The sequence below is a fragment of the Dermacentor variabilis genome, chromosome 2 (genome assembly GCF_050947875.1).
Source record: "Dermacentor variabilis isolate Ectoservices chromosome 2, ASM5094787v1, whole genome shotgun sequence".
NCBI classification, from domain to species: domain Eukaryota; kingdom Metazoa; phylum Arthropoda; class Arachnida; order Ixodida; family Ixodidae; genus Dermacentor; species Dermacentor variabilis.
This window is the reverse complement of record NC_134569.1, coordinates 211031056-211049408: the sequence shown is the minus strand read 5'-3', so window position 1 is coordinate 211049408 and position 18353 is coordinate 211031056. Positions and strand designations below refer to the sequence as shown.

Here is an 18353-nt window from a genome sequence, read left to right as displayed (position 1 = left end):
CCCAACTGCCAAAACAAGTGACACACTGCATCTAAATATGTAGATTAGTCGGGTACCCCCAGACCGCTTTATCAGACAATGTCCGTAACCCATCGTCACTATTCGTCTTTCGTGTCCTCGCAGCGCTTTCTATATACTCAAGACACGTCGAGCAAGCAGCCCTATTCGCGACCTTTCTCCTTGATGGCCGTGTCCTCGAGTTTCTTCTGCTTCTTGTACGCGATGTGAACGTCGTGGCTGCTCTCGATCACCAGAGACATGGCCGGCATCGTCTGCGCAACGAAAACGCATTACGAGTGCTCCCTTTACAATTGCTTCATATGATGTGTTCGCGATGCTTCTGCAAAGACGCAAAGCCGTTTTCTGGTTCAATCGCCTTTGAAGACACTTTCCCGTGCGCAGCACGTCGTTCACGAACTTTGAACTTTCCGCTGTTCTTCATGTCAGTGGGCATATTCAGCTTTTTCATGAGTGTAGCGGAAGCAAATACCTGCCATTGGCCATCTCTTGCCCCCGGCAAGGTGAACGCCAAACGTATTCAGCATTCCGCCTTCATCGACCCCCAAGGGAGTCGTTAGGACTCGCCGATGACAAGTTATAATTGTCACTCTCCAAACACTGACTGATGATGGCTATCCAAACTGATGCTGTGCATGACTATATAAACTGTGGTTCTTTCTTTCTTTCTTTCTTTCTTTTCTTTCTTTCTTTCTTTCTTTCTTTCTTTGTTGCTTTCTACAAGGTACTTCGCGAAAGAGGCCAGACAACGTACACACGACAAGAACTGGGTTGACTTGGAAGAGAATACTTCGCATTCATAACTTGTAGAGCGGCGCGCTCCAGCAAGTGACCGCCTCCCTGAAGTGGCTGGACACGTCCAGGGCCATGCGGGGGTCGCGCCGGTTCAGGAACACGCGTGCCGCTGTGTTCAGGCAGAACTTCTCTTCGACGTCGTCCACGCGGCAGCTGTCCGTGAATTAAAGCCAAGGATGGCCAGCAAGACAATACGCACGGTGAACGACCGTCAAGCCAGTATAAACACCCGAATGACCATGAGTGAAAGGATGTGTCGCACACGGCAGGCTATACAGCTGACCGTACAGACTTTTGCAGCGAGATGCGAAAACCGAGCGGGATGCACTTGTTGCAAACTGGAGAACAGCACCCGAAGGCGCACTTTCACAGTGGTTTGCAGACGCGCAGAAAAGGAACGGGGCCCCGTATTAAGTGGATGTTAAGCAGACTGAAAGGACATTACGGAAATTGCTCAAGCAGACGCAGAATCAAAAATAGTTAAATGACTAATTCAGAGGCAGCATGTAAACAAAGCAGCGAAAATCTGTGCTTAGCGAGAAAAAGAATGCAGATCCCACGTACTGTGCCGTTTAATGTTACCGAAATCATTTTGAGGTATGATGTTTTGAAGGCGATGATTCATCATCATTTCAGGATCTGCAAGGCGTTACCAGGCAGGTCAGATAGCGAGCAATTGTGTGTGTGACACGATATGTTATGTGACGGCAGCAGCACGGCGACAACGATCGGTAACGAAGATAGTATGAAGACTCGGTTTATCGTACTCCGAACAATTAGCGTTTTGGTGCTGTGTCGCATAGGTTACAAAATTATTCTCATGCAATGTTTACGTGTATATGCAGCACACCATTCACAAACTATGCCGAAATGCAGATGTAAAATCAGGCGGATACGTCGACGAAGTGATGTCGCGAGGCTAATCACTTCTCTGCGTCTCACACAGAAGTGAGACAGATATCTAGCTACATCGAAAGATTCTTCACAGTTTGTGCCACTATGGCACATTGTAGACACGCCCAATGGCACGTACGTATGACACACAGGTTAGATCAAAAGCACGATAGGCCAAATATAAGAAAAACTTTTTCAGCATTAATGAAGTTGTTGAGTATCATGTGCGGTTGTTATTATTTATTTATTACCGCCTGTATACTCTTGTATATATATATATATATATATATATATATATATATATATATATATATATATATATATATATCGATGAGCTCGCCATACCTGACAGAAGGTTGGACTAAATTGTCAATGGAAACACTAAATCGATTGCCTCGCTCGTGCTGTATCTTTCCTAACGATAGTTATTGCTCAAGCTGCACGTGGGTATTTGAGAAAAATATTTCGTTTTTTACGTAGACGACACGATTCACTTGAAGCACCGCCAGAAAACTTCCGCTAAGCTGTACGCTTTTTATTGCTATGACAAGAAAGGCAGTCTTATTTTCTTTTTTTCACGTGGCACACTACTGAATGAAGTCCCGGAGTGCCCGGACAACACGTCTACGTTCACGGCGAAGGCATGCAGCTATAGACTTTTATCTTTAGCCCATTGTGTTCTTTAACTACTCGGAATGTACCACTAGCGCCTGTGTGTATGAAAGGGCCCTATATCAACGTTAAAGGGAAGCTGAAAGGTTTTCCAGGAAAAAATGAAGGAAGAGCTGTACGTCGTGGTTTTCAACCCTCTGAATTCGAATATCGCATCGAAATTGAGTGAAAGAAAGCGCAAACATATTTTATTTCGACGAAAAGTGCAGCAGCAGACACGCCCAGCTTGTTTGAATTCGACAGGCTCTTCAGCTTCTCTTTAAGTGAAGATTTCGTAGAGATGTTTCACTTAAATGGCGATGCAAACAGACGTATGATGCGTGCAATGCTATTTTATGTACAAGGACGCGCGAGGAACTCACAACCTTCACCCATGGCGGAAGCTTTGAGAAAGTTGGCGCCGTGATAACGCAAACGAAACTTCATATCCTGCACCACGTTTTTCAGCATAGCACCCACGTGACCCACGCGACCGCAGATTACACTGTCTCCGGGTTTGCCACCAGATTGCACTGCACTATCACCGAGATCAGCCCTCTTTGCTGTTAACGCTGCTGCTGCGATGGGCTCACATGGCCAGATGCACCAAACCTCGGAAAGGGGTTTCGTGCATCTGATTTGTGTCCGCCCGCAACACTGCCCTGACCCGCGGGGTAAGCCCATAACGACGGTTAAATGAAGTTTACTAGCGCAAGGGACAAATGAGCGAGGTAGTCCCGTCTGATAGCGCCTCGACGCATTGGATGTTAGGTTTGTCGAGTGATCTGTACAATGCTAATGCTTTAAAACGTTGCGCTGGCCATGTCGCATTACATACGAACCATCGGACAACGCCAAGAGCGCAGTTGGAGGCGTTCTTGCAGTAGTCCTTCGGGATGTTCCTGCCCCACAGCCACTGGAACGCCAGCTTGATCTCTTAAAGCGAGGCGTCGATGTTGCCGCAGTAGAACTGGATGGTCGCTCTCACATATATATATATATATATATATATATATATATATATATATATATTAAAAGAGATCTATAGGGGTTCGTAGCGACCGCCGGTTCTAGCAAGCACCGAGCAGTTCCCGAGATCGAGCCTCTGCCGCGCGCTTGATGCTGCCGATGCTGCTGACTCTGTCCGCACGTTGGTTATCTTCCTTACAATGGCCCCGCGGAAATAAAGGAGCTATCCTGGCGACTTAGTTTTCTGGAAGGACGGCGGAATGGTGATACGGCTTGAGACGCTCAACGTCAACGACTTCGCGGTTACGACGTCGCATGTCGGACGGCGGCGTTAGCGGCTCAACCAGGTAATTAACGGGTGATGTTCTCTCGAGAACGCGGTATGGCCCGTCGTACTTCGGAAGGAGTTTTGAAGCGAGCCCATGCGTGCGGTGTGGCACTAACAACCAGACGAGAGCGCCCGGGAGAAAAGTGGGAGTAGAGCTCTGGACATCGTGAACGGCTTTTCGACGGTTGTGGTTGTCCGAGGTGAATCGGCGGGCCAGCTGGCGGGATTCCTCGGCGTGTCTGGAGGCTTCCGCGATCGGCAGGCATTCGGATGGGTCGGGCAGGTAGGGCAGAATAGTGTCAATTGTGTGCGAAGGATGACGGCCGTAAAGAAGGTAAAAGGGTGAGAATCCTGTAGTGGCCTGAGTCGCGGTGTTGCAGGCGTAGGTGACAAACGGAAGAACTAGGTCCTAATTAGAGTGATCAGGTGATACATACATAGCGAGCATGTCACCAAGAGTTCGATTAAAGCGTTCCGTGGTACGGTTAGTCTGTGGGTGATAAGCAGTGCATTTACGATGAACAATAGCCCATTCAGCAAGCAGTTGTTCGGTGACTTCAGATAAGAAGGCGCAGCCTCTATCGCTTAAAAGTTCATGTGGACCTCCATGACGAAGGAGAAAACGGCGAAGTATGAAACTGGCGATCTCCTGCGCTGTAGCATTTGGTAGAGCAGCAGTCTCCGAATAACGGGTTAAGTGGTCTACCGCAACGATTATCCACCTGTTGCTGGTAGGAGTCAACGGAAGTGGCCCGTAGAGGTCTACGCCCACGCGATCAAAGGGTCGGGATGGGCATTGTAAAGGCTGGAGTTCACCGGCGGAGTTTTGCGGTGGCGCTTCGCGGCGTTGGCACTCATGACAAGAGCGGACGAACTTTCGAACGAAATTGTACATTCCCCGCCAGTAATAGCGGTGTTGAAGTCTTTCGTAGGTCTTGAAGACTCCTGCGTGGCCACACTGAGGGTCGACGTGGAACGAGGAGCAGAGCTCTGATCGCAAGATTCTCGGAATGACGAGTAACTAGGTGCGTCCCTCTGGGGCATAGTTGCGTCGATATAGTAGCTGGTCTCGAATCGCAAAATGAGGAACTTGGTGCCGAAGCGTACGTGACGCCGGAGCTTTCGATGTATCCGAGAAAAGGTCGAGCAGAGATGCAGTCCAGGGTCATGACGCTGTGCAGCAGCGATAGTGTCAACGTCAAGAGAGGATAATATGCACTCGCAGTAGGAGTCGTGAGTGGCCTTCGGGGGAAGCGGCGATCGGGATAGCGCGTGAACGTCGGAGTGATTTCGCCCGGAATGGTAAACCACGCGGATGTTATATACTTGGATTCGCAATGTCCAGTGGGCAAGGCTCTTTGAGCGTCGACAGCCAACATAGTGCGTGATGGTCGGTCACTACGTCAAACGATCGGCCGTATAAATATGGGCGAAACATGCCAAGCGCCCACACAATGGCCAAATACTCCTTGTCTGTAACGCTGTAATTGGTCTCCTCCTTGGTTAACGTGCGACTCGCGTATTCGACGCCGTATTCTGTGTGGCCAGCTTGGCGCTGTGTTGGCCTACACCGCTTGTATCGGTATCGATTTCGGTTGGCGCTTGAGGGTCAAAATGGAGAAGGATGGGTTGCGTCGTGAAAAGACGGCGCAAGGTTGTGAAGGCGTCGTCACACGCTGGAAACCACGATGAGAGATCTCTAGCGCGACCAAGCAGCTGCGTGGGAGGCGATATAATTGACGCAAAGTTTCGAACGAATCGCCGGAAGTAAGAGCAGAGGCCGATAAAACTGCGTAGCTCTTTCATAGTAGTAGGTTTTGGGAACGCAGTAACAGCGCGTAGCTTCTCGGGATCCGGGCAAATGCCCTCCTTTGACACGACATGGCCTAAAATTGTGAGCTGAATAACAGCAAATCGACACTTCTTCAGGTTAAGTTGCAACCCGGCGTTGGTTAAGCAAGTGAGTACGTGCTGGAGGCGGAGCAGGTGCGTTGCAAAATCAGGGGCGAGCACCACAATGTCGTCAAGATAGAAAAGACAGACTTTCCATTTGAGGCCACGCAGAACATTATCCATCATTCTTTCGAACGTAACAGGTGCATTGCAAAGTCCGAAAGGCATCACGGTGAATTCATACAAGCCGTCTAGCGTAACAAAGGCAGTTTTTGGACGATCGGCCTCTGCCATGGGAACCTGCGAGCAGCCTGACCGCAAATCCAGCGAAGAAAAGAACGCGGCTCCCTGCAAACAATCCAGAGCATCATCGATGCGTGGTAATGGGTAGACGTCCTTCAGCGTGATCTTGTTCAACCGTCGAAAATCGACACAGAAGAGGATGGAACCGTCTTTTTTCGTGACGAGGACCTCGGGAGAGGCCCATGGGCTTTGGGAAGGTTGAATGACGCCTCGACGGAGCATGTCATCGACCTGGTCTGCAATGACGTGACGTTCCGTAGCGGACACGCGATATGGTCTTTCTCGCAGCGGTGAGAGCCAGTGTCGATGTAATGCTCGACCGTCGATGCACAGCCAAGAGATGTTTGCGCAACGTCGAAAGAACGGCGGAAGTGCTGAAGGACTGCGAGAAGTTGAGATCGCTGCGAATGCGTCAGATCTTCGGCGATGAATGGGCTGAACACACCAGTCCATGTTGAGTCGGGTACGGAGAGGGCACTCAGTTGATGGACGGCAGTAGAAGGCACTTCGTCTAGGACGGAGACAATCCGTGTTGAATCGACTGACTCGACGTAATCCAAGGCATTCGTGGCGGAGCAGTGATAGCGGCGATGAAAGATGATTGTAAATGGGCATCGTGCTAACACCGGCGGCAAAATCAAGAGCTGCAAAGGGCAAAGGAAGCTCTTTTCGGGTAACAAAGTGATGAGAGGGCATGAAGAAGACCGTCCCGTCGGATATGGTACTACAGAAGACTGGTACGAATGCTGAAGAGCACGGGGGAATACAGGTGTCTTTTTTCACGACAATTTCAGCCCGAGCGCAACTGATGATGGCGTTGTGGCGTGAGAGAAAATTCCATCCTAGAACAACGGCGTGGAAGCACGATGAAAACTATGAATTCAATTGTGTACAAAACGACCTGTATGGTCACACGGGCAGTACAAGCAGCGGTAGGGCTGATGGGTTGAGCACTCGCCGTTCGAAGCGACAATCCAGACAGAGATGTCGTCACTTTGCGAAGCGAACGGCAAAACCTGGCATCTATAACTGAAATAGCAGCACCGGTATCGACGAGGGCTACTGTAGCGACATTTTCGATAAACACATCAATGACATTGGCAGGTAAAGGAGGAGGACTTCGGCATGTCGACACTTGCGCAGTTCTTGCCTCATGAACTGCGTCGTCTAGTTTCCCTCTTCGCTAGCGATGGGTCGTCGACGCATAGGGGAAAGCGATCGGCGACGTGGAGAGGGAGATCGGAGGCGTTCGAAGCGAGGACGGCGATCAGTCTGGGAGGGAGCTGGTGATGGTTCGAAGGGTCCGTAAGGCGCATTTGAATCAGACGGCACATAGGGCGCTCGGCGATCGTCATCGAACGCCTGCGATCGGCGGCGGCAGAACCTTGAGACATGACCGGGATACCTACATGCGAAGCATATAGGGCGATTGTCCGGCGTACGCCACTGGTTAGCGACGGCAGTGTTGGTCCAGGAGACGGGAGGGGGAGGGCGTTGCACAGGCTGCTGGAAGCGACCCACGGGCACAGTGCGAGGGGCCATAGCAGCAACCGTAGAATAAGTGACTGGTGTAGTCACATCCTGCTGGTGAACAGCAGGCAGCGCTTCCGCGACCTCTTCATGGATCACGTCACGGAGATGAGACGGCAAAGTGCTGGCAGACTCCTGAGTAACGGACACCAGAGATAGCTGTCGTGAGAGTTCTTCGTGGACAATATCCTTGATTTGGGTTATCAAGGAGGCTTGTTCTTGGCCGGTGGTCAGGCTGCAGAGTGATGCCGCATTCGGTGTGGGATGTCGCCTTGTCAGAGCTCGCTGCTAACGGAATTCGTCATAGCTCTGGCACAAGCTGATGACGTCGCCAACAGTGCGCGGGTCCTCGGCCAGAAGCATCTGGAACGCGTCATCATCGATTCCCTTCATGACGTGCTTGATCTTTTCCACTTGGGATCATGGCAACGTTCACGCGCCTGCACAAATCTAGAACGTCTTCTATATAGCTGGTGAATGTATCACCCGTGTCCTGTGCGCGTGTACGCAAATGCTGCTCGGCTCGGAGTTTCCTGGCGGCGGGTCGGTCAAATACTTCGGTAATCGACGTTTTTAACGCCGACCACGTTCGGATATCCCTCTCGTGATTTCTGAACCAGAGACTGGCCACGCCCGCGAGGTAGAATGATACGTAAGCCAGTTTGTCCGAGTCATTCCATTTGTTGTGAACGCTCACCCGTTCGTAGGACGACAGCCACTCTTCAACGTCGTTTTCGTCGGTTCCGCTGAAGATGGGAGGCTCACGCTGGCGAACGGTGCCAGCGCAAGGGACGGGTGACGATGGAAGAGTCTGCTGGTCGGCGTCCGGCATGGCAGAGGGTAGCGTCCGAGAACGGAGTTCCAGGATGGTAGAATGGAACGTTACCCAGCACGGCTCCACCAATTATAAAGGAGATTTATTGGGGTTCGTAGCGACCGCCGGGTCTAGCAGGCACCGAGCAGTTCCCGAGCTCGAGCCGCTGCCGCGCGCTTGATGCTGCTGACTCTGTCCGCAAGCTGGTTACCTTCCTTACAATATATATATATATATATATATACGAGGCATCCAAGTACGGTAGGAACCTCAAGATGAATCTTAGTGATTGCATTATGTATTCTTATATTTCCACTTTCTTCTTTGAAGAGACAGAACTGACAACGCTAATTATATATTCAAGGTTCCTCTGGTAAGGCATGAAGTTTATTTCTGTTCGGCCCATACCCAGTCTTACATTGTTACCAACTACCAAGTCGCCACCAAAGTACTTCATTCAACAGTGGCGCATACCATGTGCCGCATACCCGGCGACCAAAGTTGTTCCGATTTTGGTTTCGTAACATGTTCGCTCAGCACAGCAGCACGAGACGCTACACGTTCGACCATGGACTACCCAGTAGCTGAGGTTGGCGGGAAACCGTTATAGACGTTGAAAGGCTGCCCCTGGAAAGGGCGAAAAGTACCCTAAGATGCTCATCGCATAAATAAATAAATAAATAAATAAATAAATAAATAAATAAATAAATAAATAAATACTGCGATGGTAGGCTGTCACATGTTTCTAAACGCATCAAACATATTGGCTAACGTACTGCTCAGCAGTGCACTTCAAAAGAAAACCTGCACATGGTAAACAAAGTGTGAATTTCACGTCGCTTATGCACAGTCAGAAAACCTTTTCCCGGCTGTTTGGCGTGAAGCTATCGAGCTATTGCCTTCGTTTTCAAGCAGTTCCTACTCTTTTGAACGTATTACGTAGTGCAGGGTTTATCCCTTGAACTTCACCTGCTCTTAAATCGGTGCTTAAGGTGACGCGAAGGGGGCGCTTCGAATATAATACTCGAAGCAAGTTATCGCAGCCGTAATTACATCTTCGGTAATGACACGTCAGTATGCGACTCACTAAATAATAAAAATGATCAAAAGTGTGCTGTACATGCTATTATCTAAACCCATCGTGTGCGTTTATTTTTTCTTGTTTCCCGTCAACCCTGTAGTAAATATTGAAAATTTCATACACTCTCAGGAAAGGGGTGGAAGCACGAAGTAAATGAATAAGTATCAAGCAATGTAACAACCCTGTTCTGTATATGCAGGGACGGCCAAGCAGAAGTCTCTTGTGCAGGGTGGCGAAGCCTGCATTTGGGGAGAGTATGTGGATGCCACGAATCTGATTAGCCGCACCTGGTAAGTTAAGACTGACATAATAACGTGTTGTTACTAGAACATGCCGTAAGGAATATGGGATCGTCTAGTATAAGTAAGCAGTGTATTCTAAGGGGCTGGTTGGTTCATTTTCAGAATAAAAACAGGAACAGCGCAACACAGGACGAGCGAGCAAAGACCACAGGACAGAGCGCTGTCCTGTGCTCTTACTCGCTCGTCCTGTGTTGCACTGTTCCTGTTTTTATTCTGTATTATAAGTAACATTCTATGGAAACAATGTAATGGAGGATTCATCCAGCAAATTTCATCTACATTTAACCCTGTTCCTTAATGTGAATAGCATTCTGTGCCTACTTTAGCCGTTTTGAGCCTGCCTGCCTACATCTATCTATCTATCTATCTATCTATCTATCTATCTATCTATCTATCTATCTATCTATCTATCTATCTATCTATCTAGATAGATAGATAGATAGATAGATAGATGTATCTATCTATCTATCTAGATAGATAGATAGATAGATAGATAGATAGATAGATAGATAGATAGATAGATAGATAGATAGATAGATAGATAGATAGATAGATAGATAGATAGATAGATAGATAGATAGATAGATAGATAGATAGATAGATAGATAGATTTCTTGTTCATTGTTCGACACTCCTGAAATTGTCTCGCAACTTTTACTGCGTGTAAAGCGCATGATAATTAAATGCGTCTCGCTTCGTTGTTTAACAAGAAAAAAAGAACGTTTCTTCAAAGAGCATTTTTTACCAGAGTTGCTATAAGCGTGATGTTGCTGCTGTCAGGCCCTCGTGCTCTTAGACCTTCGCCCATTCGTACTTCTTATTGCACGAAACCTGCGTGATGCTGCCGCGCTTATCAATCGTAAACCCGCTGAGCACGGTGACGTGGGTTAGACTACCGGCAACGCGGGCCACCATAACTAGTAAATTTTTGGTGTTTGCGTGACAAAACCACAATCTCATAATGAGGAAACTGCACAGTTGGCTATAAAAAGCTCACCGTAGTGTGAGTTTCCAGAACAATTTTCACCACTTAGGTTTCTTTAGCATGCGCACAGCGCTCGGTACACGAGTGTTTTTGCATTCCGCTCCCACAGGAATGCGACCGCCAGGGTCGGGATCCAACCCGCAACCTCGTTCTGAGCGGCGGGACCCTTTATATAGCCACTGAGCTATCACTGCGAGTGGCGGCCGCATCAGGGCAGGGGCAGAAGGCAAAAACGCTCGCCTACCGCGCATTGAGGGCACGTTAAAGAAACCCAGAGAGAGAGAGTAAACTTTAATAACGACCAGCAGTTCAGTCGGCTGGGCCTAGGCCTCCCGCGATGGGACGTCGAGGTCTTGCCGCTTCGCAGGCCTGCTGGGTCGCCCAGAGTCGGTCGTCGAGATGGGAGCTGCGCAGGGCGGCGTGCTATCTCGACGAGAGGGTCACGGGATTAAGGTCTTGGTATTGATCTTTGCACTCCCATAGCATGTGGGGGAGTGTTACCGATTCAGTTTTACAGACCTTGCACGTCTGGCTCGGGTAGATGTCGGGGTATATAGTGTGATAGCGTGTGAGGGAGGGGTATGTATTCGTCTGTAACAGGCGAAGGGTGGTTGCCTGTGCCCTGTTTAACTTGCGGTGAGGGGTGGGGAAGGTTCTTCTTGCGAGGTAAAACGACTTTACAAGGTCGTTGTATCTTGTAAGGCGGTCGCGTCCTCCGGGTGCACCTGCACCGTCTCCGGCACGGTTGACTAGTCCTCGTGCTACGGAGTGTGTAACCTCGTTGAGGTTGGTGAGGTGCGGGTGGACAACGCCGGCGTGTGCTGGGATCCAGACGAGGGTGATTTGATTTTCAGGCGAATGCGGGGCTTGTCGTAAGATGCGGAGTGATTGATGAGAAATACGACCCTTGATGTAGTTGTTGACTGCTGCGCGATAATCCCTCAGTATGGTGTGACAGGCTGGGTCAAGAGTGGCCAGGGCGATGGCCACTTCCTCGGCCGTCTCGGCATTTTTGGTAATGATGCTGGCAGCATGTCGGAGCAAGCCGCCTACTGTGGTAACCGCCGCAAAGCGCCGTCCATCTTGGTACTCAGCTGCGTCGACGAAGGTGACGCCCGCGGTGTTGGCGTAAGCTTTGATGAGGGAAGTAGCTCGTGCCTTCCTGCGTTCTTTGTTGTAGTCTGGGTGCATGTTTTTCGGAATAGGGTCGGCGTGTATCCATTGCTGAATGTCGCGTGGTATTGGGTGTTTGTCTCCATGTTGACGGTGGTAGGTGATATTAAGCTTGTTTAGAATGCTGCGGCCCGTTTCCGTGAGAGTAAGCCGCTCTAGTTCAGATCGACGTTGGGCCTCGATTAACTCGTCCAGCGTGTTGTGGATACCTAATTGTAGTAGAAGTTCCGTGCTGGTGTGGTTGGGTAGTCCTAAGGCCTGCTTATAGACTCCTCTAATGATGATGTCCAGTTTAGTCTTTTCAGCTTTGTACCAGTTGAGAAAGGGTGCAACATAAGTAATGTGACAGACGATAAAAGATTGGACAAGGCGGACGAGGCTTTCTTCCTTCATACCCCCTCGCCGGTTGGTCACTCGTTTCAGGAGTCTGGATGTATTGGCGGTCTGTCGAAGGATCTTTGAGATAGCCGTAGAGTTAGCTCCGTTGGCTTCTATGGTCATGCCAAGAACGCGGATGCAAGGGACCACGAGTATAGGTCTGCCATCCCTCAGGTTGAGCTCTATTTCCTCGTATTGGCGTTTAGTCGTGGAGCCCCGCGGGGGGCGTCCACGGAGTGTGGGGCGGTATAGGAGAAGCTCTGACTTTTCAGGGGAACAGCGGAGTCCCGTGCCTTCAAGATAATTTTCTACGACGTCAATGGCGTCTTGTAGAGCAGTTTCGATTTGGCCGTCACTGCCCTTTGCAGCCCAGATTGTAATGTCGTCGGCGTAAATGGTGTGTTCAATGCCGTCGAGTTTTTGTAGTTCTTGTGCTAATCCGAGCATAACCAGATTAAACAGTATTGGGGAAATGACAGAGCCTTGCGGTGTGCCCGTGCTGCCGAGGGAGAGTTCCTCCGATCGAATGTCTCCGACCGACAGGAAGGCCTTCCGATTGGATAGAAAGTCTCTTACGTAGTTGTAGGTGCGTTCTCCAAGGTTGAGCAAGGAGATGCGCTCGAGGATGGTGGAGTGCCTTATATTATCGAAGCCGCGCTCAAGGTCGAGGCCCAAGATCGCCTTCGTGTGACGGGATTTGCCATCTAGGATTTGATGCTGAAGTTGGAGCATAGCGTCTTGGGTGGAAAGATGCTGTCTAAAGACAATTATCGAGTGGGGGTAAGCACATGTGTCTTCGAGGTGAGTGTTTACACGGGTTAGGAGTGCGTGCTCCATGACCTTGCCTACACATGAAGTTAGCGATATGGGCCGGAGATTGGCGAGGCTAGATGGCTTTCCGGGTTTGGGGATGAGAATTACTTTGGCCGTTTTCCATGTCGGGGGAATGGATCCGTGGCGCCAGCAGTTGTTGATTTACCACCTGGGTTTCTTTAAGGGTTAACCCAAAACCCTTAAAGAAACCCAGGTGGTAAATATTCATTCCTAGTCCCCTACTAAGGCGGGCTTTCTGTGGCCGTTGCGTTTTTTCGGAATGTCAAATCGCGCGCGCGTGTGTGTCCTTGCGCGAGTGTGTGTGAGTGTGTGTGTGTGCGTGTGTGTGTGTGCGCGCGCGTGTGTTTGTGCGTGCGTGCGTGTGCGTGTGTGTGCGCGTGTGTGTGTGTGTGTGTGCGCGCGTGCTTGCGTGTGTGTGCGTACGTGTGTGTGTGTGTGTGTGTGTGCGTGCGTGTGTGCGTGTTTGTACGTGCGTGTGTGTTTGTGTGTGTGTTTGTGTGTGTGTGCGTGTGTGTGTGTGTGTCCAAGAACAAAGCAAAACGTCCACCGCACTTTCGACTTTCTTCTTGTAGGCCTAGGGCGTCGGCAGTGGCCGAGAGGCTCTGGAGCCCTGCCTGGGTGAAGTACTCAAAGATAACAGCATCCAGGTTTGAAGAACAGCGTTGCAGGATGCGTAGGTGAGTGTATAGTTAAAGAGTGCGAAGAAAAACAAAGGGAACCTAACATGCATGTTGTTCATCAGCCTACGGGCTAAGCACAAAGGGAGTAGAAGTACATCATTTCGCGAAAAGAACTGCTAGCTCCTTCTGTTGAGTTTTATTTACAGGTGTTCCCGCTCCTTGTGGATTCTGTTCGCTCTGATTGGACAGAATCAACGTACTTCCTTGGGTCGATTTATAACTTTGATTATGTAGAAGCAGAACGAATGCACTCGAATGGCGAGTACCAGAAGTATATAGAAATCTATAAATTAGGGGAAGCACAAAGTAATTGTCGGCAGGTCATTTATTCTCAGAGTACACGCATTCCCTTCCTGCAACCTACGTTCATTTAAGAGCTATGGGATCGATGGCGGGCTTCCAAATTGCACGCAACCTGCAGACGTGTTCGGTGGTAAACATTCATCTGCGGTCAGCTATGATCGATATTTCAATAAACCACTGAAAAGGTAGATAACGGTGGCTCGGTTGTTAATGTATTGAGTACAATATTTCTTGTGAAATGCAGCAAGACAATGGAACAGATAAACTACAATAAAATTGACTATAATGACCTACTATAACATTATCAGTCAGATACTTAAGAAGACGGTTGCTATCCAGAGAAGTCACATAATTAAGATAAAGATGGCTGATGAATTCACGAAGCAGTTTCCACACAACGTTGGCGTGTCGCCGCTTACTCTGATCTAATTGAATCGGTCGACCGCAAACGTCCTCGATCGCAGCGGAGAGCTTCAAAAGCATTATCACGATTGTTTTATAAAGACGAGAAACCAGTACAAGCGACTTCATTACTGACTACAACGTTCACTATTATCCTGTACTGCAAGCAGCTGACATCGTCTGCTTGTTGCCCTTGGTCGATTTCTCTACATTTCCTTCATGTCTCTCTGCCTCCACCGTCAACAAGTGTGGGGTAGCAAACCGGATTTCTCGTTCTGATTAAGCTCCTTGCATTTCTACTTCTTGTCGTCTTTCTCATCTTTGCAAACGAGGGATTTATTCCTTTAAACATAATCCGTACATTCTACCTACGGAAACATTTACTACCGCGAGACCATCCAAATGCAAAGAAAACTTTGAAATTGGTGGCATCGCAACGGTGCATTGGTTCGAAATTTTCGCGCCTAAATTAAGCATAAACAAATCACCAGCAATTACAATATTCCCTAATGCGACATTTGAGGGCACCTCTATACCTGTTTTCACTTCGCGATATATTGAGGCATCGCACCGATCACTGCACTGACTGCTAGATCCACGACTCGCGGCGCTACATATAGACCGCCACACAGTCGCAGCTTCCCGGCAACTGCAGCTTATGCAAACGTATTTTTTACCGGGAAACGATTGCATCGGACGCTGTGCGCGGAGACGAGCTTTCTGATTCTTTTTCTTTCTTCTTTTCCCCGCTCGGCCGGCACCTCCGCTGCCGTGTATGCGCTGAAGGGAGCGCCATCACGTGGTGCTTCAAGGCGGCTGTCTCCGCGTTCCTCCTAGCGCTCTCTTCGCTATCGCCGTCTTTCTCCCGCTATGCCCCGCTGCGCTCCACCGTTCGCTCTTTCATCCTTCGCTGGGCTCGTTCGCTCGGTTACGAGGTGGGACTAGGAAGGCCGAGGCCCGCCGACGCTCACGGCAGGAACACGCACCTAAGAGCTGTGCTCTAAAAGGAATGGATGCCAGGTCTCCTTTATCTCTAGTTCAAAAGGGCGATGAAAGGATCTCGTTGGCTGCTGTTCATACTGTCCATGTACATAACAGAAAACCACTTGTAAGTTTGTACACCATTCCGTTGCCCGTGTTTTCTGTGTTCGTATATTCGGTTTCTACATAGCGCAAGAAGACACTACGAACTTCATTATCTCCACTCATAATAACCCCTTTTGTGCTAATCAAGAAGTTACAGTTCTGAAAGTATCCCCTATGAAATTCAACATAAATTGATTTGGTGTTGCACTTTATTACGTTTAGAAATGAATGCGTGCCTGCCGCTCTCAAGAGTACATTTATGCATGTAGACACATAACAGTTTGGTATGCTCAAGCTAGCAATCGGACTCAAGATTGCGTTTCAAAACACGGACATCGCTTCTTCGTTTGCGATGTTATATTTAGTTTTCGTTATGCCACAGTAGTACAAGCATACTGGTCGTACTCGTACAGAAACATTACAGACATTCAATGCGCGCGTTATGCCCTCATTTTTTAATAATAGTTATTTTAACTTTCCTTAAGGGTAATACAAAAAACTTTGAAACATGACGCGGGCGTCGGAAAGAGATTCACAAACTGCACGCAAATTTTCCGCGGTTTCTATCTACAGTCACTTGGTCCTTCGATGGGTACTTACTATTTTGTGTATGTGACGCATGATTTCTCAGTGTGAACACGCAACTCATCGTGCACATGCATTCTGTATACTTTGAAGCAAAGCATGCAATGACACAGTGTTTTGTTGCATTCAGGGTATGGGAAATGTTTTCCCCATACCTTCCTTTCTGCTAGCAATGTTTGCCAAAAATAAAAGCTAATCCTTATAAAACAAAAGAAAAGCTCGAAAATAAATCAATTAGTGGTGACAGTGTGAACTGCAGTCCCTCTTCCGACGTGCCTCCCTCTTTACATAGAAAAAATCGAAGAGACAGTGCAAAGGGTCACAACCACCACTTCAATAATTGTTTATAGTAATATAGGCCTTGATAGGTGAAATTACGCCTCGTCGTTTTTACTTAGTTATTGTTTTCACTTCAGAATCAGGCCATACTTGAGAATACTTTCTGATATCATGGTGCACCGATTTTTCGTATACTATAGTCTATGCCTGCCATATCATAGCCGGTGAAGTTAGCTTTACTTTAGCTACACATGTGTTCGGCGATTCACGAACATATCCCACAGTGCGATACAAGCAAGGATTTCGTCTTAAATAAGACCAATCATTTCCATAAAAGCTGTAATTCATTCGAAACTCGATTGCTTACGGCAAAGTTTGCACTGCTGCGTATGGCATGCGTTGAGCTAGATTATGTGGTAACTTTCACGACTAACATAAAAGCGAAACGCATTGATATGTCTTGCAGGGCGATCTTTTTCTTTTTTTCACGTCTACTAGCGCATTAGCGGGCACCGAGTTTTCAAGGACACCTCTCTTAATTCCAGTAAGCGCTTTTAAATACTCAACAGCGTGATAAAAAAAACGTGTCACGCGTTCTAAATTACCGTGGACTCGTGCAGAGTACAGCCATTAGCAACGTCGTATTTGGCCTCCATCCTTTTGCCGGAAGGTCCAGTGTGCTGTTGCTAAAGCGAGTCGTTATGTTTGACAGCTAGAAGTTGCTGTCTTTAAAGGCATCTCTAGCTTACAAGCTTGCAGCTCATAAAGGTTTCCATGTCTACTGAGGTGTAGAATGCGCAGAATAAAGCGGCAGAGTTATACCCACTAATACGTAGATACTGAGAAAACCAGTAGGATAAATAGAATAGATAGACCAAGTCTAGTTTAGTCTAAATGACAAATTTGGCTGTTTGTTTGCTTCACTCAAAACGAATACTCAGCGTTCCGGGATTAGGTGCCCATTCGGTTCCCGTTCTACCTGTTCGACTTGTACCATCTTTCCATTCCTATTTAATACGGGGTATTTAAAAAGGTGGAACGATTCAAGAATCAATTGAACTCTGGAGTTGCCACTCCGCAACTCTGATATGGTGTCGTCGTATGCATGCACTGCAGCTTTTTGAACTTATTTGAAGCAGATATTTATGACTGTCCTTTTTTTGTGTTTGCCTGCAGGCGTGGCCTCAAAGTTGAGCCCGAGAACGGGCCTGGTGTCTGTGACTGCGACTACGTCGTTTGAAGAAAACAACTGCCGGGGAGCAAACTGTTCTCTACGATTTAAGATGAACATACAGGCCGTGCTCGTTTTCACATTCGATATGTTAGTTCTGAAAGGAATGCGCACAGAAGCTTCCTGTCTGAGCATGGCAGCTGGCGTGAGAGAAACCGCCACCTTCGTGGCGAGAACTTGCTCTGCCCGACGTTATTTGAACAAATTTAGTGTGGTGGGCTCTTTTTCAAGAACAACTACTCCACTGCGTAAAATCTCACAAATAAAATTTTTTCTTGTAAATTTTTGTGTCTTCACAACAAATCTGCAAATCGGAGAACTCGGACAGGCTGCAATATTGTTACATATTTCGCATGACATTCTTACTGCATTACTTAAGCTATGTTTCGGCAGCGCCCCGTTATGGGAAACCTGTGTCTGGAAAACATCTGCGAATGGCACCTGTTCATCAAAATCGTCACAAACTGTATGAGGTTTATCGTTACATTAAACTGTTCATGTGATTTGTCAGTTATGGTTTATGTTTGTTTCGGGCATGGTTCACATATTTTCACTTGAGTATGACTTCATTTCATTCGTTTAGGACATTGTAACGACTGAATAGCCCACATCACGTTGCACCCTATTTATTTATTTATTGTTTCTATGTTTTAAACATACATTTGCCCAAGAGGGCAGTGTACAGCGAAGTTGTAGGTGCGATTAAAAGCACGTGAAAACGGTAAATACAAGAAGCAAAAGTAAGTAAGGCTGGTGTTCAATAACAATACAGCACACAACATCAGCAAAGAAAGCATATGAACGATATGTTATTATAAATATATAAAGAACGTAAATAT

General features: G+C 48.0%; 1 protein-coding gene across 1 annotated transcript in view; it reads left to right on the top strand.

Moving 5' to 3' along the window:
- Positions 1-18024, top strand: part of LOC142573082 (beta-hexosaminidase subunit alpha-like) — a 58349-nt gene extending 40325 nt beyond the window's left edge. Inside the window, exons 12-14 of the mRNA XM_075682596.1 lie at positions 9476-9566; positions 13521-13625; positions 17460-18024. Of these exons, the coding sequence (XP_075538711.1) occupies positions 9476-9566; positions 13521-13625; positions 17460-17523 (260 nt within the window). The 3' untranslated portion in view covers positions 17524-18024. The remainder of the gene's footprint in view (positions 1-9475; positions 9567-13520; positions 13626-17459) is intronic.
- The last annotated feature ends 329 nt before the right edge of the window (positions 18025-18353 follow it).